The 16,650-nt window shown below is 33.9% G+C and overlaps 1 protein-coding gene across 2 annotated transcripts in view; it reads right to left on the bottom strand.

Annotated features, from left to right (window-relative positions):
* The window catches only part of NUP62CL (nucleoporin 62 C-terminal like), a 70,024-nt gene that overhangs the window by 16,010 nt on the left and 37,364 nt on the right, over positions 1-16,650 (bottom strand). Inside the window, exons 3-8 of one of the 2 annotated variants that reach the window (XM_066249644.1) lie at positions 16,131-16,293; positions 9,606-9,756; positions 9,300-9,349; positions 9,017-9,151; positions 6,695-6,806; positions 2,179-2,245 (exon numbers count right to left, since the gene is read on the bottom strand). In XM_066249644.1, coding sequence (XP_066105741.1) covers positions 2,179-2,245; positions 6,695-6,806; positions 9,017-9,151; positions 9,300-9,349; positions 9,606-9,756; positions 16,131-16,293 — 678 coding nt within the window. The remainder of the gene's footprint in view (positions 1-2,178; positions 2,246-6,694; positions 6,807-9,016; positions 9,152-9,299; positions 9,350-9,605; positions 9,757-16,130; positions 16,294-16,650) is intronic. The other variant, XM_066249645.1, reaches the window with a different exon arrangement.

Here is a 16,650-nt window from a genome sequence, read left to right as displayed (position 1 = left end):
GTCAAGACACCAAAGTGTCCCTCGATGGAGGACTGGATAAAGAAGAAGGGCTACATATATACAATGGAATACTACTCAGCCATAAGAAATGATGACAGTGTGATTTACGACGACCTGAATGGACCTTGAAAACATTATACTAAGTGAAATAAGAAAATCAGAAAAAGCTAAGAACTATATGATTTCACACATAGCCGGGATATAAAAATAAAACTTATGGACATAATAGATAAAAATAAAGTGGTTACCAGTGAAAGGATGGCGAGAGAGAGGTGTAAAGGGGGCCAAAGACATGATGACAGAAAGTAATTCCACTCTAAATGATAGGCACACACGCAACAAATAGTTTGTATGCTATGGAGATGTACACCTGAAACCTATGTGTTCCCATGGGCCAATATCACACCGTTAAATTTAATTTCTAAATAAAAAAAATGTTTTTGTGAAATTGTTTTAATGGTGGTTCTCCAACTCTAACATTCCTTCTACAAGTATTAGCTGACATGCTTCTTTAAAGACTTTTCTTTGCACCTCATGTTTCTCTTTTTTTTTACTGGAATATCACTGGGAACTCATAGTCCCCCCCCCATCCAGTGTACTAGAATCCATACTGTCATTAGTCTTTTTGATGTTCAAACCATCCTAATTTGACCAGTAGGAGCCCATTCAAGCACAATCTTGTGTCCTGCTATAATTTCATTAGTTTTTGAACAAGCATTGTTTGCTGGCATACATGTCCAAAACTCACCTTGCATTTTCTTTGTCTGAGTCCTGAGCTCAAATATTTCCCCCAAAAGTCTTGAGTCCCTTTAATGGGAATGACATTCAGAAACCAACATCCAGGCACTGCATGTGCTTATGGCTACTAGGGTATCTGTCATTGCTTCTTAGCCCTTTCCATGTATGGAACAAGGGAATAAGAATTTATACTGCCATATAAATTATAACAAATATAAAAGGAGGAAAGGAAAAATATATCTCTTATCTTTCAGTGAAAATCTTGGTTTCTGTTATCACTAATATACTCGTGCATTTGTTTTATCCTAAAATATATATAAAATAGTAGTAATATTATAATATATACACTGTATTATAATATTATATATATAGCCTGATCAGGCAGTGGTGCAGTGGATAAAGTGTCAGACTGGGATGCAAAGGACCCAGGTTCAAAACTCCAAGGTCACCAGCTTGAGCACAGGCTCATCTGGTTTGAGCCCAGCTCACCAGCTTGAGCCCAAGGTCACTGGCTTGAGCAAGGAATCACTCGGTCTGCTGGAGCCCCCCGGTCAAGGCACATATGAGAAAGCAATCAATAAACAACTAAGGAGCTGCAATGAAGAATTGATGTTTGTCATCTCTTTCCCTTCCTGTCTGTCTGTCCCTATCTGTCCCTCTCTCTGACTCTCTGTCTCTGTAAAAAAATTATGTATATATTTATATTGTAATTCTGAAACCAACAATAAACCTATTAAGAGAATTTAGAATTTCTTTGCAGTTTTTTTATCCTTAAGATTACATCCTATAGCCTTGGCCAGATGGCTATGCTGGTTAGAGCATTGTCCCGAAGCACAGAGGTTGCAGGTTCAATACCCAGTAAAGACACATACAGGAACAGATCTCTTCCTCTCTCCCTCCCTCCCTCTCTCGCTAAAATCAATAAATAAAATTAAAGAAAAAAATATTACATCCTATAAAGATGCATCATCAGAAATACTATGTTCAGAACTGTACGTTATAAATTAGTTACACAGGTCTATTTGTCTCAGTTAGTATCCAGTTTTAGTATTTGTTTTTCTTCCCATTAATTTTGGTTTAATTATAATGCTTGAGTATTTAAACTTTTACATAGTCGAAACATCAAAACTATATAAAAAGGTATACTCAGAGAAGTTCTTCTTCTGTCTGTACCTTCTTCACCACATTACTATACATCCCCTATGTTTATTAGGTCTAGTTTATTGTGGTTTTTTTTCATTTTTATAAAAATAAGCAATTATAATTATTTTTGGTGCTCCAGAACTAATTAGTTTTAGAACTACTGTAGACATATCATGAATTAAGCAATTCTCCTTTAAGTGAGCTCTTATTTGAGTGTGCTTATGGTGCACTAAACCTGACTTTTATCACATTTTCTATTTTCAATGCAGATAGCTTTGTTTACAAATAAACTTGTACCTGAATTCTGGTTAATCCAGTGTAGAGAGTCCATATGAGCAGTCAGAATTCTGCAGATCTGCTGGAGCTAAAAACACGCAGAAAAATTTTAGATTATACTTTCTATGTGATAAATAAAAAACAAACACAAATTTGAAATTAGAAAGCAACTTAATCTCTTCTGGTAAGAAATGCACCACAAATGTACTAAATATTAACAGCTTCTTTTGCTATTTCATATTTGTAATGTCATTGCATCTATATATTAGTTTAATCTATTTACTTTGCAACTGTCAAGAATCTGATTCCTACAATTCAACAAGAAACTGACTACTGCAGTACAAATATAAGTAAAGAACATTAAGAGACATTTCACAAGACCAAAAATTCATATAAAAATTTAACATATTACTTTTATTCAATCAAACCAGCATTTTTTTATTGAGGTATAACTGACATAACATTATATTAGTTTCAGGTTACAACATAATTTGCTATCTGTATATATGGTGAAAAGATTACCAGAATAAGTCTAGTTAACATCTGTCACCATACATAGTTACAAAAAGGATATTTTTTTATTTAGACAATTAAATTTAACAGAGTGACATTGGTCAACCAGAGTACATAGATTTAGAGAAAACATCTCCACATCATTTGGACAGTGGATTATGCTGTACCAGGGGTCCTCAAACTTTTTACACAGAGGGCCAGTTCACTGTCCCTGAGACCATTGGAGGGCCGCCACATACAGTGCTCCTCTCACTGACCACCAATGAAAGAGGTGGCCCTTCTGGAAGTGCCATGTGGGGCCAGATAAATGGCCTCAGGGGGATGCATGCAGCCCGCAGGCCGTAGTTTGGGGACGCCTGCCACCCAAAGTCAAATCATCCTCCATCACCCTATATTTGTTTCTCTATAAAAAATATTTTTGTGATAAGGATTTTTAAATTTATAATCTTAGCAATTTTCAAATATGCAATATAGTATTATTGACGATAGTCACCATGCTGTACATTATATTTCCATGACTTATTTATTTTATGATTGGAAGTTTGTACCTTTTGTACCCCTTCACTCGTTTTGCCCATCTCCGCCTTTGACATCCACCAGTTTCTTTTCTGTATGTATTATCTTGGTTTGTTTTTGTTTTAAATTATACATATAAGTGAGATCATGCTGTATTTGTCTTTCTCTTTTTCACTTATTTCACTTAGCATACCTTCAAAGTCCATCCAGGTTGTCATAAATGACAGGATTTCTAAATCAGCAGTTTTAATAATGGTAGTATTCAGTTGTCAAGTGTGTGGGAAAAATATATAGGTACATTCACTTATAGCCAACAGTAATACAAATTGACTGAACCCTTCAAAATGTAAAATTTTACAATATATATCAAAAGTCTTAAAATAGTCATACTTTTTAACTTAGTATATTCTATTTCTAGTAATCCATCCAGAGGAAATAATCAAATCTAAACATAACTAGTCGGCCCTGGTTGGTTGGCTCAGTGGTAGAGTGTTGGCCCTAGCACGTGGATGTCCTGGGTTCAATGTCCTGACAGGGCACACAAGAGAAGCGACCAGCAGCTTCTCTACACCTCCCCCTTTCCCTTTTCTCTCTCTCTCCCCCACCCCAATTCGCAGTCATGGCTTCATTGGTTTGAGTGCATAGGTCCCGGGTGCTAAGGATTGCTCTGTGGATCCTCTGCCTCAGGCACTAAAAATAGCTCAGTTGCGAGCATGGCAGATGGGCAGAGCATCAGCCTCAGATGAGGGTTGCCAGGTGCCAGGGTGCATGTAGGAGAAGTCTCTCTATCTCCCCTCCTTTCACTTGGAAAAGAAGAAGAAAAAAAGTAACTAGTCATTATAGAGCAATTTTGTAATGGAAAAAAATTAGAAACAATATCTCCATCAATAAAAAATGGTTATGGTAAAGTTATCACTGATAAAATATTAAAGAGCCACTAAAATCATGTTTTCCCAAACAGAAACAGACTCATAGATACAGAGATGGGAGAAAGGTGAGGGGTATGGGTGAAAAAGGTGAAGGGAGTAATAAGCTACAAAATAGCCACCCGAATTAGGTAAAGCATACAGAATATAGTCAATAATATTTTAATAACTCTGTATGGTGCCAGGTGGGTACTAGAATTATCAGGGGGTCAGTTAATAAATTATAAAATTGTCTGACCATTATACTGTATACCTGAAACAAATATAAAATCAAAACATGTTTTCAAAGAATTACTACAATTTTGAGAAAACACCATGAAAGAATATTAAATGAAGACAGAATAAAAGATTTATATAGGTATGTTTCCAATGCTGTTCAAGACAAAAATGATTTTTATCAGCATAATAAAAAATGACTTGAAAGAAATAAACCAATATAATAGCAGAGGACTGGTAATATAGGTGATTTAATTTTCTTTACAGACTTCCATATTTTTTAACTTAATACATTGAACAAGTATATATATATATATTACCATTGTAATAAAAAACACTAAACATTTAAAAAATTTAGAACACTTGATGAATTTTCTAGCAAATTCCAGGATAATACTGAAAATAGGAGGAAATGAAAATGTTTCCACACTTAAAAGAACAGTTTATATAATGACAAGAGCAAATTTAGCATATTCTGGTATAACAAATAGAAATATAATTTGTAGTACGAACAATGAGTTTTTGTAAGAAAGTGTGACTATCACACACCAAAATATGGACTAGCTTAATAAAAATTTTAGCTATTAGATGGTCTCTCATCTTCCCCTAAAAAAGATCAAAATAAAATAAATCTTACCATTGTGAATACTTTTAAAAATAATTGTTATTTTTCTACTCTGGTGTATGGCCCACAGTAATGAAGCTTTGTTGATCTGGTTAGAATAAATTATCTACAGTGCACAATATTATTGTTTAGCAAATGTGTTCTCTGCTTATGCTGCCTGAGAAAAGAAATGAATTGTTGCTGGTCTCTCACTCCCTTTGTTCTGCTTTCAAGCAGCAATCATCTTTTAATTCTCTCATCTTAAACATCTCAATCTTACTGGCCAAGAAAAACAAAAACAAAAGAATCAAACCACTTACTCCCCACTACTAAAATAAAATTTAAAAAAACAAGGCTAAGTGGAGAAAAAGAATAAGATTACAGTCTCCTTTTACTTACTATATTCAAACACATATTAATTCCAAACAGAGACTAGATATCAGCTCTGTTTCATATCTAAATCTGCATATATTTATCTGTGCATTAAAATTCTATTATAGCAAAACAATTTTGAATTTGGAATCACAATGGTGATCTAATACTTCATTAAAAAGAAAATCTATATTCTGTCAACTCTTGATGATCTATGTGGACACAGGGAAATGGTAGCCTGGATAATACCAGACTAATTTGTATTTGCCTTTGTTCAACTTTAGATTCATCTAAAGTAGAGAATGGCATAATTTTTATAGCTGGAAGGTACTTCAAGATCATTTTGTCCATCCTTGACATTTTGCAAAACCAAGACCCAGAGTGATTAAGTGACTTAAATGAAATTCTTTTGCTTTCTCAATACACCATGCTGTCTCTTAATAATTAAAAAGGCTAGTAATATGTATGCAGATAAAGAACTGTCTGTATATAACTGGACAAAGAGCTTACTAAAGAAATATATACATATATTTATGATATATATTTATGATATATATATATATATATATCATTCATCATTACCTACCCAAACTCTGGGTCTACTCCTAATAATAATAATCAACTGATAGAAAATATAATGGGAGTTCCCACAATGAGTGATGCCTCTTACTATTACTGCCTTGGGGAGGGAAAAAAGAAAAAGGAGGATTCCGTTTAGCTGCTAAGACACTAGGGACAGGTAGAGGAAATAAGCTCTTTAGAGTGTAGATAAAGAAAAAAATCCTTTTACCATCAAATTAATCCAAAACTGCTCAGCTAATTGGAGCTTTGGCTGTAATTTCCTATGCTATAAATATTTACATTATAATTTAAGTAGGGACCGGTGGAAACCTAATGACCATATTTAGCTAAGTTTCTATGGAAAAATATTTTTTAAGTCTCAAATAGTTGACTTATCAAATTTTTAAGATATAACCTAATTATAAATTAAGGATTACCCGATATACTTAAGAGATTGAAACATCTATACCACATTTATACAAATATGTAGGTAAATATATAAAAGGTAGAATAAACTAGCTAATGAGTAAGTGGACAGAAATATAAGTACAAGAAAATGATTTAGTTATGTGAAGAAAAGGGAGAAAACCCTGAAAATTTAAGGAGGAATGTCATTGTTTTACCCACCTTGGAATAATCACAAAAACTCACAACCTTATCTGCCCCTAAATATTTCCTGCCCCGCTAACTACACCCAAGAGTTTCATATCTCTAGAGGCAAATAAAGAGAACTAGAAAGGGCAGGAGAAGGTAACTAGTTAAAGGAACCATAGAATGCTAATTTCATACTAAATCTTAGTTATCTAAGTAGATAAAGCGGTTAACACACCGGCTCAGTAGTGTCAGCAGGTTTTTCAAATATATTCAGTTGCTCAGTAATGTCCTTGAGATCCTGGGCCATTTGTTTCAGCTGAACATCTATATTTTCTGCTAATTTGTAACTAGAAAGACAAGTAAAATAAAAGGATTAACAAGAAATGTTTTCTTCATTGATGTATCATTACTGACATACAACAATGATACTGTCAACTGGATTTGCCCCAATTTCTTTACCTTTTCACAGGGTGTCAGTTATGACTAATGGTGCATATTTATGGATGAAGCATTCATGACCTTATTATTACCATATTCTAAAAAGCTCCATAGGTGAAGGTTTTTACCCTCCTTGCCACTTTTGCAGTCACCCATTTACCTCTTACTAATGTTCTGATGCAAAGGAGCTCTGAAATGAAGGAAATCTTTTTGAAGTCAAAATAAACCTATAGGACATATCGAGAGTTATTCAGTATTTAGCAATATTCAGTAAGTGCAGAGATGTCTTCAATGACTTTGAATACACAAATTTTCAAAGTAAAACTTTATATAAATATATTCCATTATCCAACAAAAGATGTTTTGAGAAATGATATTCACAATAATTAAAGACTGATAAGTCTGCTAAGTTCACAACAGGGTAAATTCTCAAGATTTCCACCCAAACTATGCGTGCGTGAGCGCGCGTGCACACACACGTAGTCAATAAATATATTTACGAGAAAAGTGATCAGAGGGTTTTTCAGCCTTAATGTCTATAAAGATTAAGTAATTTAATCAGATTTATTGATAACTACCACTGTCTTTCTGTTCTAAAGTACTTATCGGTTGCCTAGATTGTTGAAGATTCTAGTACAGATTCCATCACATTATAAATCTGACAACATAAAACAATTGGGAAAAAATGTTTCAATCATTTCTTCAAACTGCAGTTAGGATCTCACTGCCAAAAATACAACTCTGTATGTTTCAAAGAAAAAATGACAGCACTGGATGGGCAGCTCAGTTGGTTAAAGCATTGTTCCAAATACACCAAGGTTACAGTTTGATCTCCAGTCCGGGCACATACAAGAATCAACCAATGAATGCATAAGTGAGTGGAACAACAAATCAATGTTTTTCTCCCTTCCTCTCTCTCTAAAATCAATAAATAAAAATCTTAAAAAAAGAAAAAATATGACTGCATAGAATGACATGCAAACAAAAGATTCACAAAAGGTGAAATACAAAAGTAGAAACAGAATATAGGTCCATCCAGATTAGCTGCACTTACCACATTTACTGCACCTACAAAAATGTTAAGTTGCAAACATCTTAAAAGTAAGCCCAGTCTTAACTCACTAATAAGTCATTGATAAAATGAGTTCAATTTCATCTCAATCTATTTTACATAGTTCTATTCATACAAGTTCTCAAGAACACTTTATAATTTCACCTCATTACCAAATCTGAGATCCAGAGAGATCAAGTCACTGTGGGAACATTGGCAATGTATTGATTGAAGGTAAAAACTGAATTGTACACAAATACAATATATTCATCCCAAGACTTTGACAAAACTATCCAATTTTTAAAAGCTATGCAGTTTTCCCCCAGATCAAAAATTGTATTTAAAATAGCAAATAATTTATCACTGAAGCAACTGCATGAACACTAGGTTTAAGAGTCAATAAAAAGACCCAGAGGGAAAGAGAGGAGATGGAAGAGGGTAGAGGGGGGATAGGTGGTGATGGAAGGAGACTTGACTTGGGTGGTGAACACACAAACCAGTATACAGATGATGTATTATAGAATTGTATACCTGAAACCTGTGTAATTTTATTTATTTACCATTTATTTATTGCAGCGATGTGCAAGATGTTTTATTTTAATTTTTATTGAATTATTCAGGTGACGTTCGTTAACAAAATTACACAGGTAAAACTTATATGTTTTTATTAATGAATGCTACCCTAATAAATTCAATAAAAAAGTAAAATAAGAGTCACATAAATAGGACCATAAATGTCCTAAAATACTGTGACACTAAAGACATAAAGTTTGTTTTTCTAATTTAAGAACAAACTTCACAAATATAAAAACTTTACAAGGATCATGTAATAAGCTTGAAATTAATAAAAGTCTTTAAAATGCCATAAAACAAAATTGCCAGAATGATTACTTTATATCTAAGCATCCTGAAAAGATAAACAGAAAATAGTCAAATAAGTTGATAAATGACAACTTTAAGAACTTGTCTCTTTTTATGAATCTTTATTTCTGGCTTTTCAATTACATTTCCTCCCTTTTCTAGTAGTTAAGTCCTGCCTCATTCTTTGATCTATACTCAGTTACTTACAGCTTCTCACACTCGTTATCTGCATACTTCAGATAAACAGACCCACTCTGGTCATTCAAAGACTCCTCTAAAGGGATCAAGAGAGATTTTAGTTCCTTTTGCTGCAATAGGACAAAATCCAAATCTTGTTCCAGGCTGAAAAAAACAGTCAACAGAAGGGCCAAGGAAAGGGATTTGGAGTGACAAAGTAAGTGGCAATCAACTACAATTAAAACAAAGAAACAAACAAACAAAACTAAGAAATAGATCTTTAATCTTTCAATTAGGGAATCTAAGGTTATACCTTTTTTGATATAGTTTCACTTCTTCCACTTCTCCATGTAAAATAGTAATCTATAAAGGAAAATAAGAATACAATAATATAAGTATTAGAATTAATATTGTAATTTTGAAGCAATATTAATTTTCTTATATATACTTCAAATATGAAAGAGTTTCTAATTCAGAACACTTAATACCTAAGAAAATATTTTGAAGTTGATTATCAAAAATGGAATAGACAATGAACCACTAAACACACGTCTGTTCTCTTGTATTCATCAGAAAATATTTTTACAATGCAGATAGATTAATGAGAATATCTTCTAACCTCATCATTCTCAGTCAATGCATGGTCCCAAGCACTGATATGAGTGGCCTGGTACAAAAAGTGTGTCTCTTTATCCTCCTCTAACACAAGGTTCCATTTGTTTATGATATCATCCAGTTGATAACATGTCATCACAGGAGTTAGGATCGAACTAAAAAAAACCACAAAACAATACAGTATGATAATATTTTTAGAAGCATGATCAGATTTTTTAAAAATGGATAACAACATAAGAGGACTTAATGAAGAAAATAGCACATGAAGAGTTTCTCAGACCTGCCTCTGTCCCCCCAAATCCATCATAAATGGTAAAGATTATTTTAAAAACAGCTATTCAAAGTGTCTGGAAATTATCCTAAAGAAATACGGTAAATATAGATTTATTCCAAAAATCTACTAAATCTCATTAAGAACAGCTAAAGTCTGTGCTGTAACCTGCTCTTTTCTGTACCCTCAGATCAACATAATGATAGCTCCATTCTGCATGTGTGTGGCAAAAGAGATAGGACTCCCTCTCTCCTCATCTCTTAGTCAAGGTGATCCATTTCAGGTCTAAGCAGTACCCTTTAAACTGAGTAGGTAGCTTATCTTCCCTCTCTAACAAGCAAAACTCCCTTTCCTCTTCCAGTTGGTATCAAAAAGGCTGAGCAGGTAGCTGATCTTTGATCCTCTGACCAGTGAAACCAGGCAATGTTCTGATTTTTGTGCTGGGGCAAGTGTCAGCAGGGCGGTTTGGAGAGGTAATCATCATTTCCATCCCCAGCAGAGGCAGACACTGTTTAATTCCCCTACAAGGGTACTGTCATCTCAGTCCAGTGACAAACTGAACCTAAATCCCTACCTAGCAGCATCAAGGCTTAATAAGGTAGACTGAAGCAGGATTAGGTATCATTAGTCTTCAACCTTTGTTTTCAGTGTCAGTAGGACCCAACAGGGAGCTAACCTCTATACCCACTTGGCATCATTGACTCTGAAAAGGTAATGCAATCAGGGACTAGTAAGGACCCTAGTTGTCACTACCCTTGGTGTCAGCAAAGCTCACTGGAGAGCTTAACCTTTGTATTCACTTAAAACCAAGACTGAATGAGGCAGGGCTAGTCAGTATCTGTCCCCCTTGTTCCCAGAGCCTGTGTCAGTGAGTCCCAGTAGGGAGCTAAGCTTCCACACCAACCCAGCATCAACTAGGCTGAATAAAGTGATATAAGACAGAATAGTTGACATTTTGCTTCTTCCCTCTTGTGTAGGTGGAGCCCAGTAGGAAGCTGAAATTCTGCCTCTACACTGCAGTAACTAAGCAGTATGAGTTAGTCATCCACTTTCCCTTGTTTTGGGCATCTGGTGGCTCAGCTGGAAGCTGAGCTTACATTCCCACTTAAATGCAATGAAGAGGTATGACACAATGTTCCTCTTACATGAGGAAGGAGTCAGCAAGGAAGAGGGTGGAGCTAAACTTCCATATCAGTCATCTGCACTGAGGCAGTGTGAGTCAGTGCTCCACTTTTGCTGGGGTGGTAAGAGCAGGGTCTAGTGGAAAGCTGAACATGGAAATGCACCCAACCCTTGCAATCCACCTCAACAAAAAGACTGCCTGATGAATAAGGAAGATTTAAATAGGACTCAGACTCCTCCAACATAATAGACAAAATGTCCAGGATACAAAAGAAAATTTCCCATCATATCAAGAACCAGGAAAATTGCAAACCACAAGAGAAAATACAATTTACAGATGCCAACACTGAGAGGTATCAGATGTTGGAATTATCTGAAAAGAATTTTAAATCAATCTTTAACAAAATGCTCTAACAGCAATTATAAATCTTGCAGAAACAAATGAAAACTAGAAAAATCTCATCAAAGAAATAAAAGTTATGAAAAACAATCAAATGGAAATCAAAGAACTGAAAAATAAAATAACTGGAAAAGCTCACATGAGGAGTTTGATACTAGAGAGGAGATGACAAAGGATAGAATCAGTCACCTTGAGGATAAATAAATAGAATTTACAGAGCAGCAGAGAAAATATGCACAAAAATGAAAAAAAAAATCTCAAGGGCTCTGGAGGACAGTAATAAAAAAGAGGTAACAATTGTAACATCAGAGGATGATACAGTAGAGATGAAAACAGAGAATGGATTGAAAAAGTATTATGAAAAATGAAGGTTGAAAACTTTCCAAATTTTGCAAAAGATATAAACCATTCAAGAAGCTGAGCAAACCCCAAACAAAATAATACATACAACATTTAATTTCTGAAAATTTAAGATAAAGAAAAAATCTGAAAAGCAGATCTGAAAATGTAATGAAGAAACAGGATCTAATTACCATTTATAGTACACTTCTCTCAATAGCAGAAAACACAAATTGCAGGTGCCCGAGCAATAGTCACCAAGACCATATATTCACTCATAAAACAAACCTGAACACATATAAAAGAACTAAAATCATACAGAGCATGTTCTCCAATCATAATGGAATCAAACTAGAAATCAACATAGAAGAAAAACAAGAAAAATATCCAAACATTTGGAAATTAAACAACACAATTCTAAATAATCTATAGGTCAAAAAGGAATTTCTAAAAAAATTGTTAAACTACAGTTGACCCTTAAAAAACATGGGGGTTAAAAATGCCAACACTCGATGCAGTTGAAAATCAGTGTATAAGTTTTTTTTAATTATAGTTGACAGTCAATATTATTTTATATTAGTTTCAAGTGGAAAATCCATGTATAACTTTTGACTCCCTATAAACTTAACTATTAACAGCTTGCAGTTGATCAGAAGCTTAAACAATAACATAAATAGTCAATTAATGCATATTTTGTATGTTATATGTATTATATACTATAGTCTAATAATAAAGTAATCTAGAGTAAAATATGTTATTGAGAAAATCATAAGGAAGAGAAAATACATTTAGTTTTTATTGAAAAAAATCCATATAGAAGTGGACAAATGAAATTCAAATTCAGATTTTCAAATGGTGAACTGTACTTAGAATTGAATGAAAATGAAAATACAACATAACTAAATAGGTACACAGCTAATGCAGTTCTGATAAGGATACTTATAGTACTAAACATTTATATTAGAAAAGAGGAAATGTTTCAAATCAATAATCAAAATTCATACCTCAAATTATTAGAAAAAAAGAGTAAAATGAACCCAACATAGTCAGAAGGGAATAAAAATGAGTAGATATTAATAAAATTAAAAATGAAAATAATAGAGACTAATCAATGAAACAAAAATTACTTCTTTGGGAAAGGATCAATAAAATTGATTTTAAAAAGGTACAAACTACCCATATCAGAAATGTAACAGAAATAATCCTTACAGCTACTAAAAGGAAAAAAAGGAATACTACAAACAACTTTACACTAATAACTTTGATAACTTAGAAGAAACAGACCTATTCTCTAAAAACTATATACTACTAAGATGCATCAAAGATGAAACAGATAACCTGAATAATCCTAGAACCACTAAAGGAATAGATTTGCAACTTAAAAGCTCCCAAAAATAATAGGCCCAGAAGTTTCAGTGGATAAGTCTGTCAAACTCCAATGAATTAGCACCAATTTTACACAATTTCTTCTATAAAACAGAAGAAAAGGAAATAATTCCTGATCATTTTGTGAAGCAAGTAATATCTGGATATCAAAACCAGAAATAAAATAAGATAAAAACAAAACTGCAGACCAATAATTTTCATGAATTTAGATACAACAGTCCTCAAACAAACAAACAAACAAAAAAATCTTATAAAATGGATCCCAAAATGTATTAAAAATTACACACCAAGTGGTATTTACTCCACATATGTAAGATTTGTTTAACATTTGAAAATCAACCAATGTAATTCACCATACCATCAAGCTAAGGAAGGAAAATAATTTTCTTTTTGCATGAGAGAGAGAGAGAGAGAGAGAGAGAGAGAGAGAGAGAGAGATAGGAGGAGAGAGAGATGAGAAGCATCAACTCTTAGTTGAGGCACTTTAGTTGTTCATTGATTGCTTCTCATATGTGCCTTGACTGGGGAGCTCCAGCTGAGCCACTGAACCCTTGCTCAAGCCAGAAAACTTAGGCTCATGCCAGTGACTTTGGGATCATGTTGATGATCCCACACTCAAGCTGATGACCCAACACTTAAGCTGGTGAGCCTGTGCTCAAGTCAGCGACCTTGTGGTTTTGAACCCAGGACCTAGTGTCAGGTCAATGCTCTACCCACTGTACCTCCACCAGTCAAGCAGGAAGAAAAATCTTATATGATCATATCAATTAAGTCAGAACACAAATAATGTCCTATTGATTTTTGAGAAAGGTGCAAAAGCAATTCAATGGAAGAAGATGACCTTTCAACAAATGGTGAGGGGAAAAATTGAACATCACTAGATGAAAAAAAAAAAAAGAATAGACCTCAATATAAAACTCATACCTTATACAAAAATTCACTCAAAATAGATCATGAGCTTAAGTGTGAGATATAAAACTATAAAACTTTTAGAAAACAAATAGGAGAAAAATCTTACGGATCTAGAATTAGACAAAAATCTTTTATATTTGATGCTAAAAGAATACTCCATTGAAGGAAAAACTGGTAAATTAGACCTCATCAATCAAAAGTTTTTGTTTGGCAAAATAGCAGGTTGAAAATACAAAAAGACAAGTTATAGAGTTAGAGAAAATATTGATAAACTATTTGTCTGGTAAAGAACTGCTATTGCCTTGGCTTGTTGGCTCAGTGGTAGAGTGTTGGCCCAGCGTGTGGAAGTCCTGGGTCTATTCCCAGCCAAGGCACACAGGAGAAGCGACCACCTGCTTCCCTACCCCTTCCCCCACTTCTCTCTCTCTCTCTCTCTTCTCCTACCGCAGCCATAACTTGATTGATTCGAGCTCATTGGCCCTGGGCACTGAGAATGGCTCCCTGGAGCCTCTATCAGGAGCTAAAGATAGCTCAGTTGCAAGCATGGCCCCAGATAGGCAGAGCATCAGCCCTAGACAGGAGTCGCCAGGTGGATACTGGTGGGGGTGCATGCAGGAGTCTGTCTCTCTATCTCTCCTCCTCTCACTTGAAAAGAAGGAAGAAAAGAAAGAACTGCTACTAATCATATATAAAACTTAGTAAAAAAAACAAATTCAAGTAGAAAAGGGACAAAAGACATTAAAAAAGGACCAAAGTAGATAGGCTAATGGCAGATAAACACATGAAAATGTTCAAGCATCATTGATCAGCAGAAAAATAAAAATATAAACCATAATGAGATTTCTTTATATCTATTAGAAGGACTAAAAATAAAAAGAAAATACTAACAACACTAAATCCTGGCAAGTATGTGGTTAAACTGGATCCCTCATACATTGCTGCTAGGCATGTTATATGGCACAGCTATTCTGAAAAAGAACTTGACAAACATACACCTCCCATCCCACCCAGCAACTATACTCCTGGGCATTTTTATCCCGGAAATGGGACTAGATTTACAAAAAACTGTACAAAATTTTTATAGAAGCTTTATTCATAATAGTACAAAACTGGAAACAACCTAGATGACCATCAACAGGTAAATAGGTATACAAACTATGGTACATCCACAACACCATGGAATACTACTGAGAAATAAAAAAGAACAAATTATCAATGCATGTGACAACTTTATCTCAAGGAATTATGCCTAGTAAAAAAGAAATCTAATATCCTAAAATTGCACACTGTATGATTCCAATTAAATAACAGTTCTAAATATGTCAAGATTATATGAATGGAAAACAGATTAATTTTTGCCTGGGGTCAGGGAAAGAAGGGTAATGAGTGTGGCTATAAAGGAGTAACAAAAGGGATCCTTGTACATACCTATAGAACTATTTTGTATCTCTGTATCTTGACTGTATCAATGTCAACATCCTGCATGTGACATTGTACTAGAGTTATTATTGGGGAAATGGGTACAAAGACACAGAATTTTTTGTTATTATTTCTTAGAACTACATGTGAATCTACAATTATCCCAAAATAAAAATTTAATTAAAAAAAGAAACAATTAAAGAGGAACATGGCATAGACCAAGAGAATATAGGCTCTGGAATTTGACTGCCTGAATTTTAATCCTGGCTCAACCATTACTAAATGTGTGACCAGGGGCAAATTATAAAATCTCTATGTGCTCCAGTTTTCTCATCTATAAAATAGGAACAAAATACTTGCCTATCTCATAGGGTTATTGTAAGGATTAAATTATATTATATTTGTAAAGCATTGTCAAACTGCTAAACATATAGTAGTTATGGAATAAATGTTAACTACTATTAGTGATAGTAATAATTTTATTATAATGGTATTTAGAAAACAAAAGTATCCTGTTAGTTGTTCAATTTTCTAAGATACAGAACTTCTTTTTCTAACTGGCCCTTCAACTTTTGAGACATCTATTTAATTTTCAAACACTGTTCTGAAGCTATATGAGCAAATTATGCCTGTGCATGAAAAATAAAATGAAACACAAATTTTCAAATAAATAGGCTTACTTAACAGTCGAAGTAAAAGGTGTAGAGGCAAACCCAACTGGAACAGTCTTATTAATACAAGTTGATGTCAGCTCTTGACTGAAGATCAGGTCATTAATGGCTGTGTTAGTGGTGGTGGTGGTGTCAGTGGTGATGGTGGTAGTGGTACTTGTTGATGGTGTAGCTGGGAAATAAAATGTATAATGTCAGTAAGAAATGAGAAACTTTTATTTAGTCCTTGATGATTCAGGATGAAAACTATAGAAGCATTATTTTTTAAAATTTGAATTAAACTTAAAGTTGTATAGATTTGAACTCAACGTTGTTCTAATATGAAGTGATATACGGCAGACCAGGTATCTGGATTAACTTCCTGCTGAAAACAAAAACTCCTGGATAGATTCACAGAAAATTAAAATTTACAACCTATGACAATTAAAGAAATTGAATCAATTCTCAACACTCTTCCCATAAAGAAAACTCCAGACCCAGATGACCTCATCAGTAAGTTCTACTAAACTTTCAAAGAAAGAATAATTGC

This window comes from Saccopteryx bilineata, chromosome X (assembly GCF_036850765.1).
Source record: "Saccopteryx bilineata isolate mSacBil1 chromosome X, mSacBil1_pri_phased_curated, whole genome shotgun sequence".
In the NCBI taxonomy this organism is placed as follows: domain Eukaryota; kingdom Metazoa; phylum Chordata; class Mammalia; order Chiroptera; family Emballonuridae; genus Saccopteryx; species Saccopteryx bilineata.
Note: the sequence above shows the minus strand (reverse complement) of the source record. Positions and strands in the feature narration are given on the sequence as shown.